A 16,268-nucleotide genomic window follows, 5' to 3' on the forward strand; every position below is an offset into this window, starting at 1 on the left:
CTAGCAGATTATGAGTTAAATAATATGCACAGTAATCCCATACTTCAGCAATATTCTACTGCTAATGAGAAATCTTCTACAGCATCAGCACCACTTCTTACACTCCAAAATATAACACTTCCCTGCAATCGGGTGAGCGCCACAGGGGAAATTAATGAGGTGAATTGTCTCCATGCTGATCCTACCGGCAGTTTCCAAACTCTCTTAGCTAAAAAGCCACATGTGCTACACATTCAGCCAAAGAAATGCATCCTGAAAGGGAAAAGACAGACGAATGGAAAGAGCGAGGGGAAGTATTTATGGCGGAGACAAATGAGAAAGATTCAAAGCACAGATAAAATTGAGGGGTCAAGCAGTGCCATAGTGCAACTTAGGACTGAATTTGAAATAGGTCTAATAGGAACAAGAGGAAAAGTTGCATGCTCACTAGTCATCATCCAGCTGAATAACTGATGGATGTAAAAGATTGAGGTGTGGGCTCTCTGCAAAGTTACACCTGAGTTTGGAGTTGAAACTGAAAATACAGAAGACTGCTGGAGAAAGAAAAGTGCACAAAACCATGCAGAATTTGCATAAAGGATTCAAGGAACAAGAGAGAGGACAAAGTGCTTTTTCTGATGTATTAAAATTAGTTTAGCGAACACTAAGAGGAAATTAAAATCTCTACGTTCTCAAATGTTAAATCCTCCTATTCCGTATGAAAAGAAACAGAGAAAGGAATTCTGTAGCAGAGAAAAGGAAACTTATAAATATCTACAAGCTGTTAGAATGTTATACAACTGTGCCATTTATTAAGCCTAAAATAATTTATTCACAAAAAAAGACACAGGTTCTTGGAGCAAATGCTCAAGAACTTCTATGACGCAATTCATTTCCTAACCCCTTCAAAATAAAATGTAAGCCATAACTGGCAGTAATGAAATTATGTGCTTGCTTTCAATAAAAATAAAACTCAAAGTTTAAGTCATGGTCAAACATTACACCATTGTGCCTTTTCTGACTTGATTCTCAGTTTAAATTTAATGGGAGTTACCTCAAGATTTTTAATCACCATTCACAGTATGTACTTTTGATAATTAGAACAAGTAGTGTACAGTTATTTATAGCATCTACATAAAAGATAAAGTAAGTATGTCTAGTGAGATGATGTAAGCAGCATCAAATAGTGAGAACTAAATCTGGATCTCTGTCTACGATCACTGTAGCACAGTGAATAAAACAAAATCAAATACAGGTTCTCATTTCATTCACTTTTCAATTCATTCACTAATTAATACAGGTGAGTTGGAAGAAAATAGGTGACGATGGTCTTACCACCGTGCGTTAATGGTGCTTTAACTTTCCTATTTCCGTAATTTGAAGAATACAAATTTCCTACTTTAATGAGTTTTATTTAGCCAGTTAATAGAAAAGATATGCCATTCCCTCCAACTCTGCTGTATAGTAGGAACCCAGAAGCAATCTATGGAACAGAGTCCCATTTTTTTGTTCTAGGTATCTTGATCATCAGCATCAGTGGAAGTTACACTTTTGCACTGGTAATTTCTAGCTTTTACCAGGATCAGATATTGCTTGAAGTGGTTTATATATGTATAGAACACATAATACAGGTTGAGAAACTATGGTCTCTAAAGTACAATATGCTCAGTCAATGAAACAGATACTTTATGTTTCACTTCAGTCAAAGTTTTCTGTACAGAAATTGTCATTGAAATTGCCTGCAAAACACCTGGGGATATTACACGTATGGTCTATCATGATCCTATATACAAGAAAAAAAAAATTATGTATATATTTTTACACACACAGATATATATATATTCATCAGACAAGTGAAAAGCACTTATGGCTAGACAAAAACTAAAATGTTTGTCACATCTTAAATGTCCACTGGAAAAAAAGACATATAGAAAGGAGCTACAGCAGTGGTTTTCTCAATCCTTTTTTTTATCAGTCCAAATTTCAAACCAAAAAATAAAACTGAGAAAGCAGAAGACAATTGGTTTTCTTTAAAAAGAGGTAATGTATGTCTTTACTATAGAAAATGCTTGAGCTAAGTAGTAAAAGGTACACTACACAGCCAGTAAGTTGTTCACACAAATAGCTTGCCAGTAAATAGTCGCCTGGTTTCTTGAATGAGCTTCCAGTATTTCTGTCCTTCTCTGCCCCTCCTCCTTGTCCATGCTCTTTTATACTCTCATGATCCCGCACTGCCATTGGTTCTCCCACAAATCCCCTAAATCTCAGCTCCCAGCTAAGCAAGAAGCTGTGAGTGCTGTGGCTGATTTTAAAGATACCACAGTACTGCCTGAGCAGTCAGCAGGCCCAACCGATCACGTCAGTTTTGTTCCCCTCGTCAGTATATCTCAACTTCCAAGAACCTCTCCTCCTTCTGTCCAACTGCCAATTTATACGAAATTTGTAGAAATTTTGCCCCTTTGAGAGCATGGCTTTACAGTCAAGTACGAGGCGAAGAGTCAAAAAGCAAGTCTGGGGAGTGGGGACAGGAGGGTATTAACAGACAAACAACAAAGATCCCATAACTTTTTCTTTTCTTTTTTTTCCTTCAGATACTCAACTAAAATACATACCTAGCTATGCTATAAATTCATGTATTCCCACAGTTTATTGATTAAGCTTATCCATCTCATACAAGCAACTAAGTGTCTTCTGAATGGTTCAACAGAAATAGTTAATGCAAGACGACTTACTTGAAAATAATTATTTGCTGCCACTGATTATCTTCTTGCCACTGGATGGCAGCAACAGAACCTCACCTTTTTCTGTTGTCCCCAAATTTTATTTCCATTATTCATCTTCATTACCAATTTTAAACAGAATTCTGTACATATCTTAAGCACATTAAAGACTTTAATGCTTTAAAGCCAACACTGACAACAATATTAGTTAAGTCATTAAAACAGCTTAAAGGACAGTGAGCTTAACCAGTTCAAAACCAAAACAACTTAATTGAATTCAACTATAAAAGACTAAACGAACCTAGTTTACTTCAGAGAAGTTGTGTTTATGAAGATCTTTTTTTTGCCAGTGTGTTTTTCTGCAAAGCCTCTCTTCTTTCCTCTAGACACACACCACCTTTTACTCCACTGATAGCTTCTTGCATCTGATAGAATTCCTCATCCTTGAGTCTCCATCTACAACTGATGCCAATGTTGTTCTGAAACCAGCTCAGCCTGCACACTACCTGGGTGTATCTTTCAGTAATTATGCAAATCAAGCTTCTAATTCAATCTTTGCTGACTCAGACAATATGAGTTTTCCAAACTGAGTACAATTTATTAAATGAATTACCATTAATCATTTTTACAAGCCTAAATAAATATTTTAATTAATAAAAATGTTTTATATGAACAATTTAAATGACTGGCAGCACTACATGGAAGCCACACTATAACTGATACCAGAAAGGTAAGGGCAAATTAATTATAAATAATGGTCTTGATTCTTCTCGTGAGAAAAATCAATTGCATATTCAGTTACTTCCATGCAATTAAAGTCTTAATTTCTTTGAACTCAAACAACATGTCTTCAGTACTGCTTGGCGAGTTTTTATATCCTGGTGCACCGTAACATTTTTTTATGATGCTTGCTGTTTGAAGGAAACTATGTAATTTCCTTATATTAACACAGATGGTGTTTACAATTATAATGGACAAAACTGGGAGTTGGAATGTAGGTCTACCTTGAAAGAGATATCCCTAAAACTCTGTAAAGGTTGCATTTTGCTGTGATAATTTCCTACTAGTGATTTTACACTTATTTGAACAACAAAAGACATGTTCTTCTCACCTGCAGGTGCAAGTTTAGGGAGTACAATATGTTTTCCTTTTCTTTAAATCTTTCCTTGCAATTGTGCTAAATATCATTTTCTATGAAATATTTTTAAATAAACGATAACTGCACCACATACCTTTCAACGTCAAAAGGAAAGCAGAACTTTGGAACACTGTTCAGCACTTCCTGTAAATACAAGTAAAAGAAATAAAGTTAGGGTTTGTGAAAAGGCTTTTGGAAGGCTTTTAGGACAGTTGCTAGTGACTGTCTTTTAAAAAATATCCCAAAATACTAATAACAAATAATAAATTCAAGGAATATATGATCGAAAAAAATACAGCACACGTTCCTGGACTGAAATAATTGATTATTAAAAAGGAATTAAGTTTGTGCTTTGGCAGATTGCAAAGACAATGACATAGAAGCCCCAGGAGGGAAAGGCCTGGCCTGAAGGGTATTAACACCCTTCACATCCCCGCTGGGATTCCCTTCAACAAGGCCATATGGATTTTACAAGAAGCACCACACCATATGGGTAAGCCACGTCTGCTGCTACTTGTACCACAGACTAGCCACAGGGACTTCTGACAGATCCCGGCTCAAAAATACAAACGTTGTTTCAATTAAAATGCAGGCAGAGAAAAGGGAATGAAGTTGGCAGCAGAATGAATTACAGAGAGGTATAACAACTCTATACATGTTCCATAGTCAAATGCTGAAAATGATGGAAATCATCTGCTGGTCCAAAGGAGAAATTTATATGATTAACTCTTTGGGTTTCACAAGCAAGCCTTACTATTAATAAAGGGAAGGGGGGGAAAATCCACCAGATCTACATTCGTACCATAATATGACAGGATAACGTCACTCTTTCTTGCAGAATTTTATTTAAGAAGCTGTTTAGTGGCAAATAAAATGTGTTAATTAAAATATAAAAATGCTCTCAAAATAGTCAACATTTTCTTTAAAAAAAAAAAGTTAATTACTAGATCAGTTCGCAATAAATATTAAGCAATGATTTTAAAAGATCCCAGAAAAACAGGTTTTATTTCCTTGCTCCCAACTGGGAAAGCAAACCTTCCGTGAAATGATTCAGCTAAAAGAAACAGTCAACATCAACGTAGCTGGTCAAAGCTGTAGAATTCCCTTTTTGTAGCAGACCAACAGACATACACTGCTGTATACACGAGATAGCCCGCAAGGTATGTGTTTTCAGAAAAATGCACATTGATTGCAAATTTCCAGAGCTGCACATGTGGGTTTAAGAACTTGATCTAAGTTGTTAGCACTCTCCAGCCTGAACTCGGTGTTTACTGCATGTTGAACAGTCAACTCCCATTAAGGGAAATTATGTATTTAAATTCCTACACACCACAATGACTATTTACTTCAAACATTTGCCTGGCTCAGTGGATAGTGTAAAACACGAAGAACCCATGCAAGTTAATCAGCAAGGGACGAATAGTTCAGGAAAAAGACACCCCTGAGTACAACATGCATATGTTAGTTGCAACATTCTAAAGGCATATGATGTGCCCCAGTAAATCATCACACAGTACAAAATGGAAAAGTCAACTTTTCTAGAATTTCTAACTCATACAAGAGAGTTCAAGAAATCTTTGGAACTTTTAATTTGTCAGCACAGATAAAGAAGGGTATGAAAGCCACATGTTGTGTTTTGGGAAAGGTTATTAACTTAATTATGAACAGTGGCATTACATATAATATTCTCCAAAAGAAACTGCTCAAGCATCATCCTAAGTGCTGTGAGTGGCCACTGCAGAAGGGTGAGGAGCAGAATACGAAGAGAGCTGGTAAACATTTGAATTTCTGCAGGCAGGAAACAAGCATACGCAGTGCTGGTAGTAGCAATAATCAACTCTAACAAAAGCAAGCAAGCAGAACTTTTAACTCAGAAATTTCCAAAACATTTCCAAGTAGTCTCTCACTTCAGGCCCATAAAGCTTGTTTTTCCTGTTCCAGAGAAATAGTATTTTATACTCTACTTAAATTATCTTTCCTAATCTGCACCTATTCTCACACTATAGGAAGTCATTTTCTCCTCGCTGCTGAGGATTTTAATTGCTGCCCAGTGAGCTTAGCGCTGTCTCAGAATTGGGTATGGAAATGTATTCATTTATGTTCCCCATTGTATTCTCTCAGAATAAATTATCATGCAAGAAAAAAAAAAAAAAACAAAACCAAAAAAACGAAAGGTATTAGCTCAATATTTTGACTAAATAACCTGAACATTATGGGTATGTTTTGCAGCGTTTTCCAGGCTGAGCCGGAGGACAGCGTTTCCCCCAGCTCTGCTCCATCCCTCCCCCAGCCGGCACACGTGTACGCAACTTCTGCAGAGCAGCCTCAGCTCGCTTCCCAACTGGCAGGAGCATCCCTCAGGGGACAAGTCTTTAAACCTCCGCACTCTTTAAAATTCAACTAGCCAGCAGGTCTATAGACTGGTGTATAAACAGTATAGACAAAAAAAAAAAAAAAAAAAAAAAAAAACCAAAAAAAAACAGCACCAAAAAAACCCCCTCTCAGCTTATGTCAGTGACAAAGCAGCTCAGCAGTTGACTGCTTCTCCCCTGACAGCATAAGCCGGGTTTACACAGATCAATAGATGGAAGTCCCACCACCTAGCTTCCAGGGCTCAGGTTTCTCCCTTCATTACAGGTGCTATTCAGATTTTTAAAATGGAAGAAAACAAGATGCCCCCAAGATGCTCCTAGACAAATTTAAAATGCAAATTATATTATATACACATTCACATACACAGTCACTACCTTTATACAGTTACAGGTGATACTTTCAGTAACCTCTCTATTGAATAAAATTTGAGCTCTGTCTCCTAATGGGTCATCATTTTTAAGGATCCGTAACTCAGCCAGGACTTCCTCTTGAGTCAACATACACACTCTCAGGAAAAGAATAATGTATTTATTGTCTTTTATTTTCATAGCTTCCTAAAGGTATGTGTTTATTTCCGAAGACAAAAGGTTGTACAAGTCTTCGGAAAGTAAAACATCCTTGATTCACATGTCCCATGATTACTTCCTCCTCTGGTTCTCACAGTATTAGTGAAATGGTCACTGTGTCATAAAGGAAAAAAAATGTATACTAGGGGAAAATGATAGTGATCTTGTAAAAAAAAACCAAAAACAAATAAAAGATTATCTATTTGCTTTCAAATACTGAATAAACATCTATAGTTGCATACACAATTGAGTTTAATTGCTAAGTTAAAGGATAACCATCTCATTCCTTATGTAAGTAAGCTCCAAAAGAAAGAAGGAAATCCTAAAATTAGTATCACATGAACCATGGCATGCTGCTTCCCTCACAAAAAGCTTAAACAAAAATGGAAATTGTATTTAAGAAAGTATTTCCTTTGTGCCTATAGCACAGCAGCAGAAACTTGCACTCTCACAGGCTCATGGTCCAGCCGTTTTATTAATTCACTTTCCTCAAGTGCACTATACAACTCCAGCCTGGCCTGGTCATGCTCACTGGCTCTACATTGAGATGATATTACAGAAGCCTAAAAAGTAAGAATTATTTAGCATTCCTTGCTTATTTTGATATCCATACAGCTAATTCTGTGTATCATCATTTTATAAACCAATGTAAAAGGTGGTAGAAGATGCTTCTGAACTCATACATGCCAGCTTTCTGGAGAAAAGCTCCTCATAACTCACAATCTTGCCCTGGTTGGTTAGTCATTTTGGTTAGATTCAAGATATACACTATATTCCTTACTAACTTGGAAAGATAGGATTTTTTTTTTTTTTTTTTTTTGAAATATCACAGTCAATTGATACAAGCGTATGAAACCCCTGTGGCTGTTCAGTATACATTGTAGAGCACAGTGATTCAGGATGATACTTGTTTCTTTTTCCACTTGAATGAGACACAATAGGATCTCACCACAGCTGGAAGAAGGTACAGGAGCTGCTTCTACAGGAAAGCTGCACCAGATTTGATATAAATTACAGAATGAGCTTATTAATGTACCTCTACACAAGCATGAGTGGGTTTTTTCACTTTAACTTACGCATTTCAACTGGTTACCTTTTTCTGTGTAGATGAGGCCTAATGACTTGATGACACAACAGAAATTAAGTTCATCACTTGGTATTATACTACTGAAATATTTAAGCATTGAAGCTTAACCTGATTAATTTCTGAGGTTAGAAGGATGTGAGAACTATTCGTCCCAGCATCTTTTTTCTTATTCCAACATATTTTGCAGTTTGAGTTTAAGTGGGCATGGAAAAGAACCTGATTATTTCCAAGGGCATCCCTGGGAAAGGATTGAAAGTCTTCCCTGACAGGAATATTTTAAGGTATCCAGAATGCTGAACCACTTCATCAACAGCAGCTCAGACACTTTTTTTAAGAGTCCTGTTACCCTCCAACTCTTCCTGCGTTTATCTGCAGCATAAGACTGTTCCTCAAGCAAGCAGGTTGGTTCTCCCCAGGTCCATTCCACATATGGATTGAGCATCTCTGGAAAGGAAAGAGTACAGCCTTACACCGAGACACAGTCACACCATGTCCATTCCAGAGACACGTCAGGAAACCCAGGGAAAAAATGGGCTAAATAAAATCTATAGTAACCAAGATAATTTGAATTATTTAATTACAAAATCCAGACCAAGTTACCAAAATCATCCATATAAACTAGTGCTCAAATAACTATCTATCCTCATCTCTTTATTCTGTTTTGAAGCAGAAATCAGCCAAAGAAATATCAATTATAAGAGCACAAATAAACGGTCATCCACTTAAGTTACAAAACACTTTTGCACTTTTCCTCCCCACTACCCTTACTTCTTCAACTGTTTTCTTTCTCAGTAACAATATTTTTCTAGCTTTTATCTTTCTCTTATTTCTCTACCTTTTCTTTTGGCACAGTCCTTTCCCCCGCCCCTTTTCACTGAAAGGAGAAATTCTCTTTTTTGTCAGTCTTTTATCTTTGTCATATCTACGTTATTAAAGTCTCCTTTTTTTTTTTCCCTTGTTGACAAAAGCTACTTGCTACTGTATTTTAGTATTTCATCTAATTGCCCTTCGAAACTTATTTTCTTCCTGCTATAACTTTTTCTCCCTACTAACCTCTCTTTAAATGTCTTCTCTTGAAACACCTGACTGCAGCTGTCTCTTTTGATTCTTCTTACCAGTTTTCCCTACTCAAATCTCTATCTCCAACTCCAATGTCCTCTCATCTTCACTCATAACCCAACTTGCTCTCTGATCTTTTCTCAAAGGGGACTCTATTTCACCATTCCTTACCATAGTTTTCAGTCACCTGTGCCAGTACAAACATACAAACAAGAGATCTACTTGAGATTTAAGACTGTCATGACAGGTATTTCTGACTCAAACCACTGACTTCAGTGGGAATATTTAAATGCTTCAAGTTGCACAGATTTAGGTTCATTCTTAAATCAAAGCCAGGCTGCTTAGCATCTTGCAGTGTTGAGCCCTTCATCATTATGGTTCAACGAAAGTGAAATTCTAATGCTGCCACATAAAAGAGCCGATGAAAAGGTAAGCTCTGTCCTTGCCACTGACTTTTCCTTTACCTTCCTCTAAAGCCATGCACACCCACAGCAGGGACCCATGCAAAGCCAGCAGCAGTAGTTATATTTCAAAGACTTAGCTCTTACCTCTGCTAAAAATCTCATCAGAAAATTGTAGCTACAATAAAGAAAGGCCCAAACGGTTTGAATAATAAAAAATTTTAATCTTAGATTACATTCACAGGAATCCAAAGGTCTAAAGTATGGAAGTCATTATCAGGCCTCCATAACTATTTTTATCCTTTATATGCCTCTCTCTAAAGCACATCATTCAGTGATTATCTATGGTATGGTAAAAACAAACAAAAAAAATTATCAGCTGCTTTCTGAACACTTAAAGCGAGGAAAAATACAGAAATTAAATGCAAATAGTTTAGGGTGGAGATGCAAAGCTCTTTTAATAAATAAATAAATAAATAAGTGCCTGAAGGTTACAGAATTTCACTGTTGCAAGAATGAATCACTAAATTACACACCTGCTTTTTACTTTTTTTTTTAAGCTTTTTTAAAAAGTCAGAAATCTGCAGTTTAAAATATTTTAACTATCATTTCCACATTTGTTAAATAAAGTATACATATAACGTAAAATTTTCAGGAGTTCAAGGCTACTTGTGAAGAAGAGACAGGAAAGCAACACCTTTCTCCAACCTTTATGAATCATTTAAAACAAAAAAGTTTTCCAGACTTAGCAATGAGTCCCACTTTGTACACTGAGAAGAAACACAATCAGTAGTTAACTTTCTGTGGTTTTGCCTTCAGATATTTCAAATTTTCCTCTAGGTCTAAAGGCAAATTATGAAGAGTTCTCTGAAATTGTTTCAGAGAAATATTAATATTTACTAGCAATCACTAATTGGTTTGCTAGTCATATTTATGGGGTAGTCCCACAAAAGTCACGTGCGCATAGCACTGTTTCATTTGCAGCGTAACACCACAGGATGAATGCAATCATGATGTAAAATGGTGGGGGTAACACAACTGCGTGACATAGCAGTTTCAGCGCAGAGGCGGGGGTGAGGCGGGGTGGGAGCGAAACACAGACCCATAGATGTGCTCTCTAAGTTCTACCTGTTGCAATACTTCTATTTCCAGAAGATGAAAAAGAAAATTTGCGCAATCACAGCTCCCTCAGAATAGACCTGCTCATCTCACAATTTTCAGAGCAAGATGTGGATAGTGCTGTGTTATCTGATACATAATTATATCCCGCTACAGCTGACACATAGGAGTTCATACAGCCCTCACAAACCCATAAAGGGGAAGGTGATTCTGGACCACATAGCAGAAGTTGTCACTAATGGATTCAAGAAAGGTTAAAACTCCACCAAGCTGAGCTTTGTGTACATTCCTACAATCATAGATTGTTTTCACCCACAGAACACAAATTCTACTCCGCTGCTGAGAACAATTTTTGATCCTCATTTAGTTGGCTCACACATAAACTACAACCGGAGAGGCCCTACAGCCTATGACTGACATTCAGAAGACTCAGGTTGCTCCTAACACTTAAACACCAAGCTTTTTAGAAAAAGACTTGCTCTCTAAAAAGTGTCATGTTTTCATCTTTCTAAAGCTTATTCAGAGAAATATTTGTTGTCTAAAATGAATGGGGAGCTGAATACCTGCAAATGAGGAAGAGATCGCTTAAAGAATTCCAATCTGTTAATTTCTCTTGTTCCTGCTCCCTATCTCTTCTCTTCTTGGCCACCTCTCAGTTATGTGCCTCAGGGGAGGATGGAAGGAAGAAAAGGTTGGTTCACCTACCTGCTCCTGCTAGAAAGACAGCTGAAGGGTTTTGGTAGCTTAGTCTAGCTGTGCTGTGCTCTACAGAGCAATAAGGGCACAGTTAAATCATGAAGAGACATGAGGTAGCAGGACAGAAAGACTCTAGACAACAAGGTAACACAAAGACCTTGAGATCTTGGAGAAGCAAAATCATGTAAACAAGTAGCTATCAGAGGTGGCAGTGAAGACCTGAAGGTCAGCTGTATCTGCTACTGAGCTTATAGATGATTGTTGCAACATCACTTAGAACTAACAGTATGTTAAATACAGACAAAAATAAATGAAAGAAAATTAATGAATGGAACAGTGACACAACCAGGGTGTGGTACACTGCAGCTAGAGGCAGACTACAAGATGCTCTTGCCTTGTACGGCAGACTAAGGCTGGTGTCCCAGGCAGTACACATAAGACTTTACTGCTTTTAGAGCACCTTTCAAAGGCACCTTAAAAAGAGAAAAGAACAAATCTATTAGTTAACCCTGAGTGCTTTAAAAGGCATTGTTAATCTCACTATCCTGTAAGACTGAAGAATCAGGCTTCCTAAACAACCACAGAGTAAGTTTAAAAATTCAGAGATTTTTACTAAGTTATAAAATGTTGGAGTCTCTATTTGTCTAATTGTTCCTGAATCTCACCATGTACCCAGTTAAAAATAAAGCTTATTTCAGCCACAGTTGTGTCCAGCATAGCATACAGGGACCCAAAGTTCACTTTAAAATAACAAGCTCAGTTACAAATAGCAGAATAGGTAAAACAATACGAAGTTCAGAACAGGTTAATTTACCTGCTTAAAAAAAAATGTCGTGGTTTAACCCCAGCCAGCAACTAAGCACCACGCAGCCGCTCACTCACTCCCCCCCATCCAGTGGGATGGGGGAGAAAAATCGGGAAAAAGAAGTAAAACTCGTGGGTTGAGATAAGAACGGTTTAATAGAACAGAAAAGAAGAAACTAATAAGGATAACACTAATAAAATGACAACAGCAATAATAAAAGGATTGGAATGTACAAATGATGCGCAGTGCAATTGCCTGCCACCCGCCAACCAACACCCAGCTAGTCCCCGAGCGGCGATTCCCTGCCCCCACTTCCCAGTTTCTATACTAGATGTGACGTCCCATGGTATGGAATACACCGTTGGCCAGCTTGGGTCAGGTGCCCTGGCTCTGTCCTGTGCCAACTTCTTGTGCCCCTCCAGCTTTCTTGCTGGCTGGGCATGAGAAGCTGAAAAATCCTTGACTTTAGACTAAACATTACTTAGCAACAACTGAAAACATCAGTGTTATCAACATTCTTCGCATACTGAACTCAAGACATAGCATCGTACCAGCTACTAGGAAGACAGTTAACTCTATCCCAGCTGAAACCAGGACAAAACCCCCTCAACTTTCCTGGAACTCATAATAAAACCACAAAAATTGACAATGCTCTTCTTCCCGAAGAAAGTTCCCATTAGAACGAGTGTAGACTGAAATGTTACCATCTACCCCTATTACTGGCAAGGCAAACAAAAACAAGATAAATAATACTTCGCCATACAGCTCTAGCACGCATATAATATTTGTATCCCATGCACCAATAAATAGTTTCCCCTTGCCTCCCTGACTCATGTCAGGGAGACCATTATTCCCTAGGCAATATCAGAGAGCTGGGAAAAACAGGAGATGTGCTCTTCCATCTCCACTCTTGAGATTACTATGTGGGCAATATTTAACTTTTAAGGTAGTAGATTATTTATTGTCTTTAAGAAAGTTCATTACATTTTGTACAAAAAAAGACACCAGAGTATGACACACAATTTCCTATCATTATGCAGTAGGGAAAAAGTGACTTTTTAATATACCCTTCCAGTGACAGCATCTCTAATATTACCTGGAAATTCAACAGTTAAGATGCATCTTTGGCAGCAATACTGAATCTCCTGCATATCCTGTTCAGATGCTGTTTCTCCAGTAGTGAAAAAAATAACCACCATAAAATAAAGCACAAATTAAAATTTATTCTTATTTATTTGTCTTACCTGTTAGTTTTTTCATTCTACCTTGAATACTCTTGATAGCTCAGGACAGAAATGAGCCTATGTGCAACATACCCAACTCTATCTATTCAATGTATTGCTTTAAAGTGAAGTTTGCAGTCTCAAAAACCATCTGCAAAACAGTATCAAGGAAAATCACGAGTAAAGCGTAGTTTACACTCAGGTCAAAAGGCTCCTATGTGCAAGATTTTGTTCTTGATCATCAAGGAAAGAAATTTTTCAAAGGAAAATTAACTATGAAAGTACACTACAAATAATAAATAGCTGGATTTCCATAAAAATAAAATACACTGAAAAAGTCATGAAGTTTCAAGCATGACGAACTCTACTCTTGACGACACTTGATACATTTCAGATTCATTTTAACTCCAAGCACATTTTGTTCCAAATATATTCCAAATAATTTTTTCCTCCAGAAATTCTAGCATTTCACCAGAGACTTCAGACTACGCATAGAATTAATTATATAAGAAACAAACAAACAAAAAAAACAACTGCAATTTTGCTGGAAGTGGCCAAAGCAGAAGACCCACAACATGCAGCAACCGGGAAACCAGAATGAAAGGTCAGAGGCAAGAAAAAGAGAAGACTGTTTTTGAGGCAGAAAAGAGAAAACAGCTAAATGGATTTACTTTATAAATTAGATAACCGTTTCCATCTGCACATGTCACCACGTTGTCTTTTCAATACAGGTGATCAGAGGTTGCCCGACTTTTGGATGTAGAACCAGCAAACATTTTTGACAACTACTGAAGTTCTTTCAAGTCTCCTCTTAGCATCATAAGTAAAAACTCTGGATTTTTCCTAGAACATGTTTTAGCATGCTGACAGGTAAAAAAACAAACAAAAAACTCCACCTTGTTTGAAATACCACCTTATACCTTTTGACTCACTGAGTTTTCTAACCATTATGCTTTCACCCAGGCGTATTTCAGAAGCAGAAGGAAGCAAGCAAACATGACCACAACAGTCAAATTGCAAACAGCAGCCTGAGCATGACATACAAAATCGCTCCTTTTGGTGAACTAAATCCTAAGTATAAATAAGAAGTACTGCATTAGTTACCTAAAAGACAAGTATTGAAACAGAGAGTGTCTGTAAATAGCAGGATGTCATTGCTTGCCTAGAAAGCTTCTGCTAAACAATTGGCCTGCCCAGTAAATACCCAGTACTGATATACACAGAAAGGTCAGCACCAGATCTGCAGATTGCTTATATGCAAGAATTGGCCTGCTCAGGCTGGGGAGTGAAACTGTCTTATAATGCTAGGTGATGCCCTTCCAGAATCAGAACTTTCCACTGATTTTTTCATTAAATGACCATACAGCATATGCCATGACAAAATCCTGATTTTGCTGGCAACACAGAAACTTAAAAGTAGTTAATAAATGAAGAATCACATAAGTTAATGAACAACTTGGGTGCCATGCTGAGAGAAAATATCTGTAGTAGAGAGTGACTTATGCAGATAAATAAGGTGAGACAGTCCAAAAGCCAAACCCTCAACTGGGCTCATCTACCTCTAAATGCACAGTCCTATGTGGGAGTGTGCCGGCTCGCACAGCTGTGTCAGTAGCAGGGGAAGTTGGGGAACCACATTATGCTGTAAAGGGCAGTGAAACCAATTACATGTGTGGCCTGAGTTCCTTGAGCTAGAAGAATCTATAGCCAAAAACAAGGAACCAAGAAAGGAAATCAGCTTCTAAGGAACCTGCTATGATTACCATTTCATAATTGCAACTATTTGTGATATTTTTATTAAGGAAACAGTTAATTCTTATTTTACAGGCATCATAGGTCAACAAGAATCACTTGTAGCAATAGTTTTTCAGTTCTAAATTCAGGTATTATCAACAGTGTTGAAAAACAAAGAAAGATGAAACAAATCCAAGACCAAAGAGGGACAGGAGCACTAACATATCCCTTATGTTACCAGATGCAGACAGATGACTATCACAAAAAATAAAATCCAATGGACATACAGTTAGATGTATTTTTTTCCCAAGGAGATACGCAATGTACATTCACTTCACCTATGGCTGAGCCTGTCCAGACCGTCTGGCTCCCAGCTACTGCATCATTGCTAGAGATTACTCTGTAACAATGTCAGGTTGGTGTTTCTGCATGTGAGCATGTGTCAGCCACTTCAGCACAAAGTCAATCAGCTTAGCTCCAATATAGCATAAGCCAATTTTTGAACAGCCAAGAGAAGGAGGCGGCAGCTTCCACCGGCAAGCCAGGCAGCACAAGCAACTAACAGCCAGGAAGATTTTCACATGCTTCAGTCTGATGCATAAGAATGAAACTGTCCATGCCCAGTGAAGACACAAATCTAACCCAAGTATTCACTGCACTTACTGAAAATTAATAAAAATCCTGTTCCTACAGCAGGATTTCTCCATAAATTGAAAGAGGTCTTCCCTCTCCCCAACTTTAGTCTAAAATTCAAGAACTGACACACCAAGTCTGCACCGGCCCAGTATGTTTTCTCTGATAGTGGCCGTTAGTACCTAGTGAAGGGCAAAGGACAGAGATAAGCATGCACTGTAACCTCAGAGAGAGGTTATTTCTCAGATGTGGATCTTTTGTTACTGATTGTACTTTTATTTACGATAGCAAACAAAATGACTCGCACAAAAACCAGAAACTCGACACCTCTGCTTAGGGAAGAAGCAAATAGAGTCCACCAGTCAAGTAGTTCACAATGCCTTGAAAATTTATACAGAAGTAATGAGTACCAGAAATAATTATATTCTGATGGATTAATCTATTTCCCTTCCTGATACCCTGCCTGGAGCTGCTTCACCTTCACTTATTGCTCATCCAAGATCCCAAACCATGTAGTTAGGACCCCTCCAGCTGCAGCCTACTAACCATCCTTGCCTTGCTCTTGCTGCTGGCAACGTCCCCTGCTGCTCCAGTTCCTGATCTCAGTCCCATTAAGTCTTGTTCTTTGGCACTAGTGTGCCCTGGTTCCTTGATTTCATCATACTTGGATTATGACATTTGATACCAGACCATTTCCTAACATAAGTAATATGTAAAAGAAAGTATTTTATTTAA

General features: G+C 37.7%; 1 protein-coding gene across 1 annotated transcript in view; it reads right to left on the bottom strand.

Annotated features, from left to right (window-relative positions):
• The window catches only part of DENND1B (DENN/MADD domain containing 1B), a 163,870-nt gene that overhangs the window by 97,323 nt on the left and 50,279 nt on the right, over positions 1-16,268 (bottom strand). Inside the window, exon 5 of the mRNA XM_010563440.1 lies at positions 3,932-3,981. Within this exon, the coding sequence (XP_010561742.1) occupies positions 3,932-3,981 (50 nt within the window). The remainder of the gene's footprint in view (positions 1-3,931; positions 3,982-16,268) is intronic.

This window comes from Haliaeetus leucocephalus, unplaced genomic scaffold (assembly GCF_000737465.1).
Source record: "Haliaeetus leucocephalus isolate CR32 unplaced genomic scaffold, Haliaeetus_leucocephalus-4.0 Scaffold166, whole genome shotgun sequence".
Classification (NCBI taxonomy): Eukaryota; Metazoa; Chordata; class Aves; order Accipitriformes; family Accipitridae; genus Haliaeetus; species Haliaeetus leucocephalus.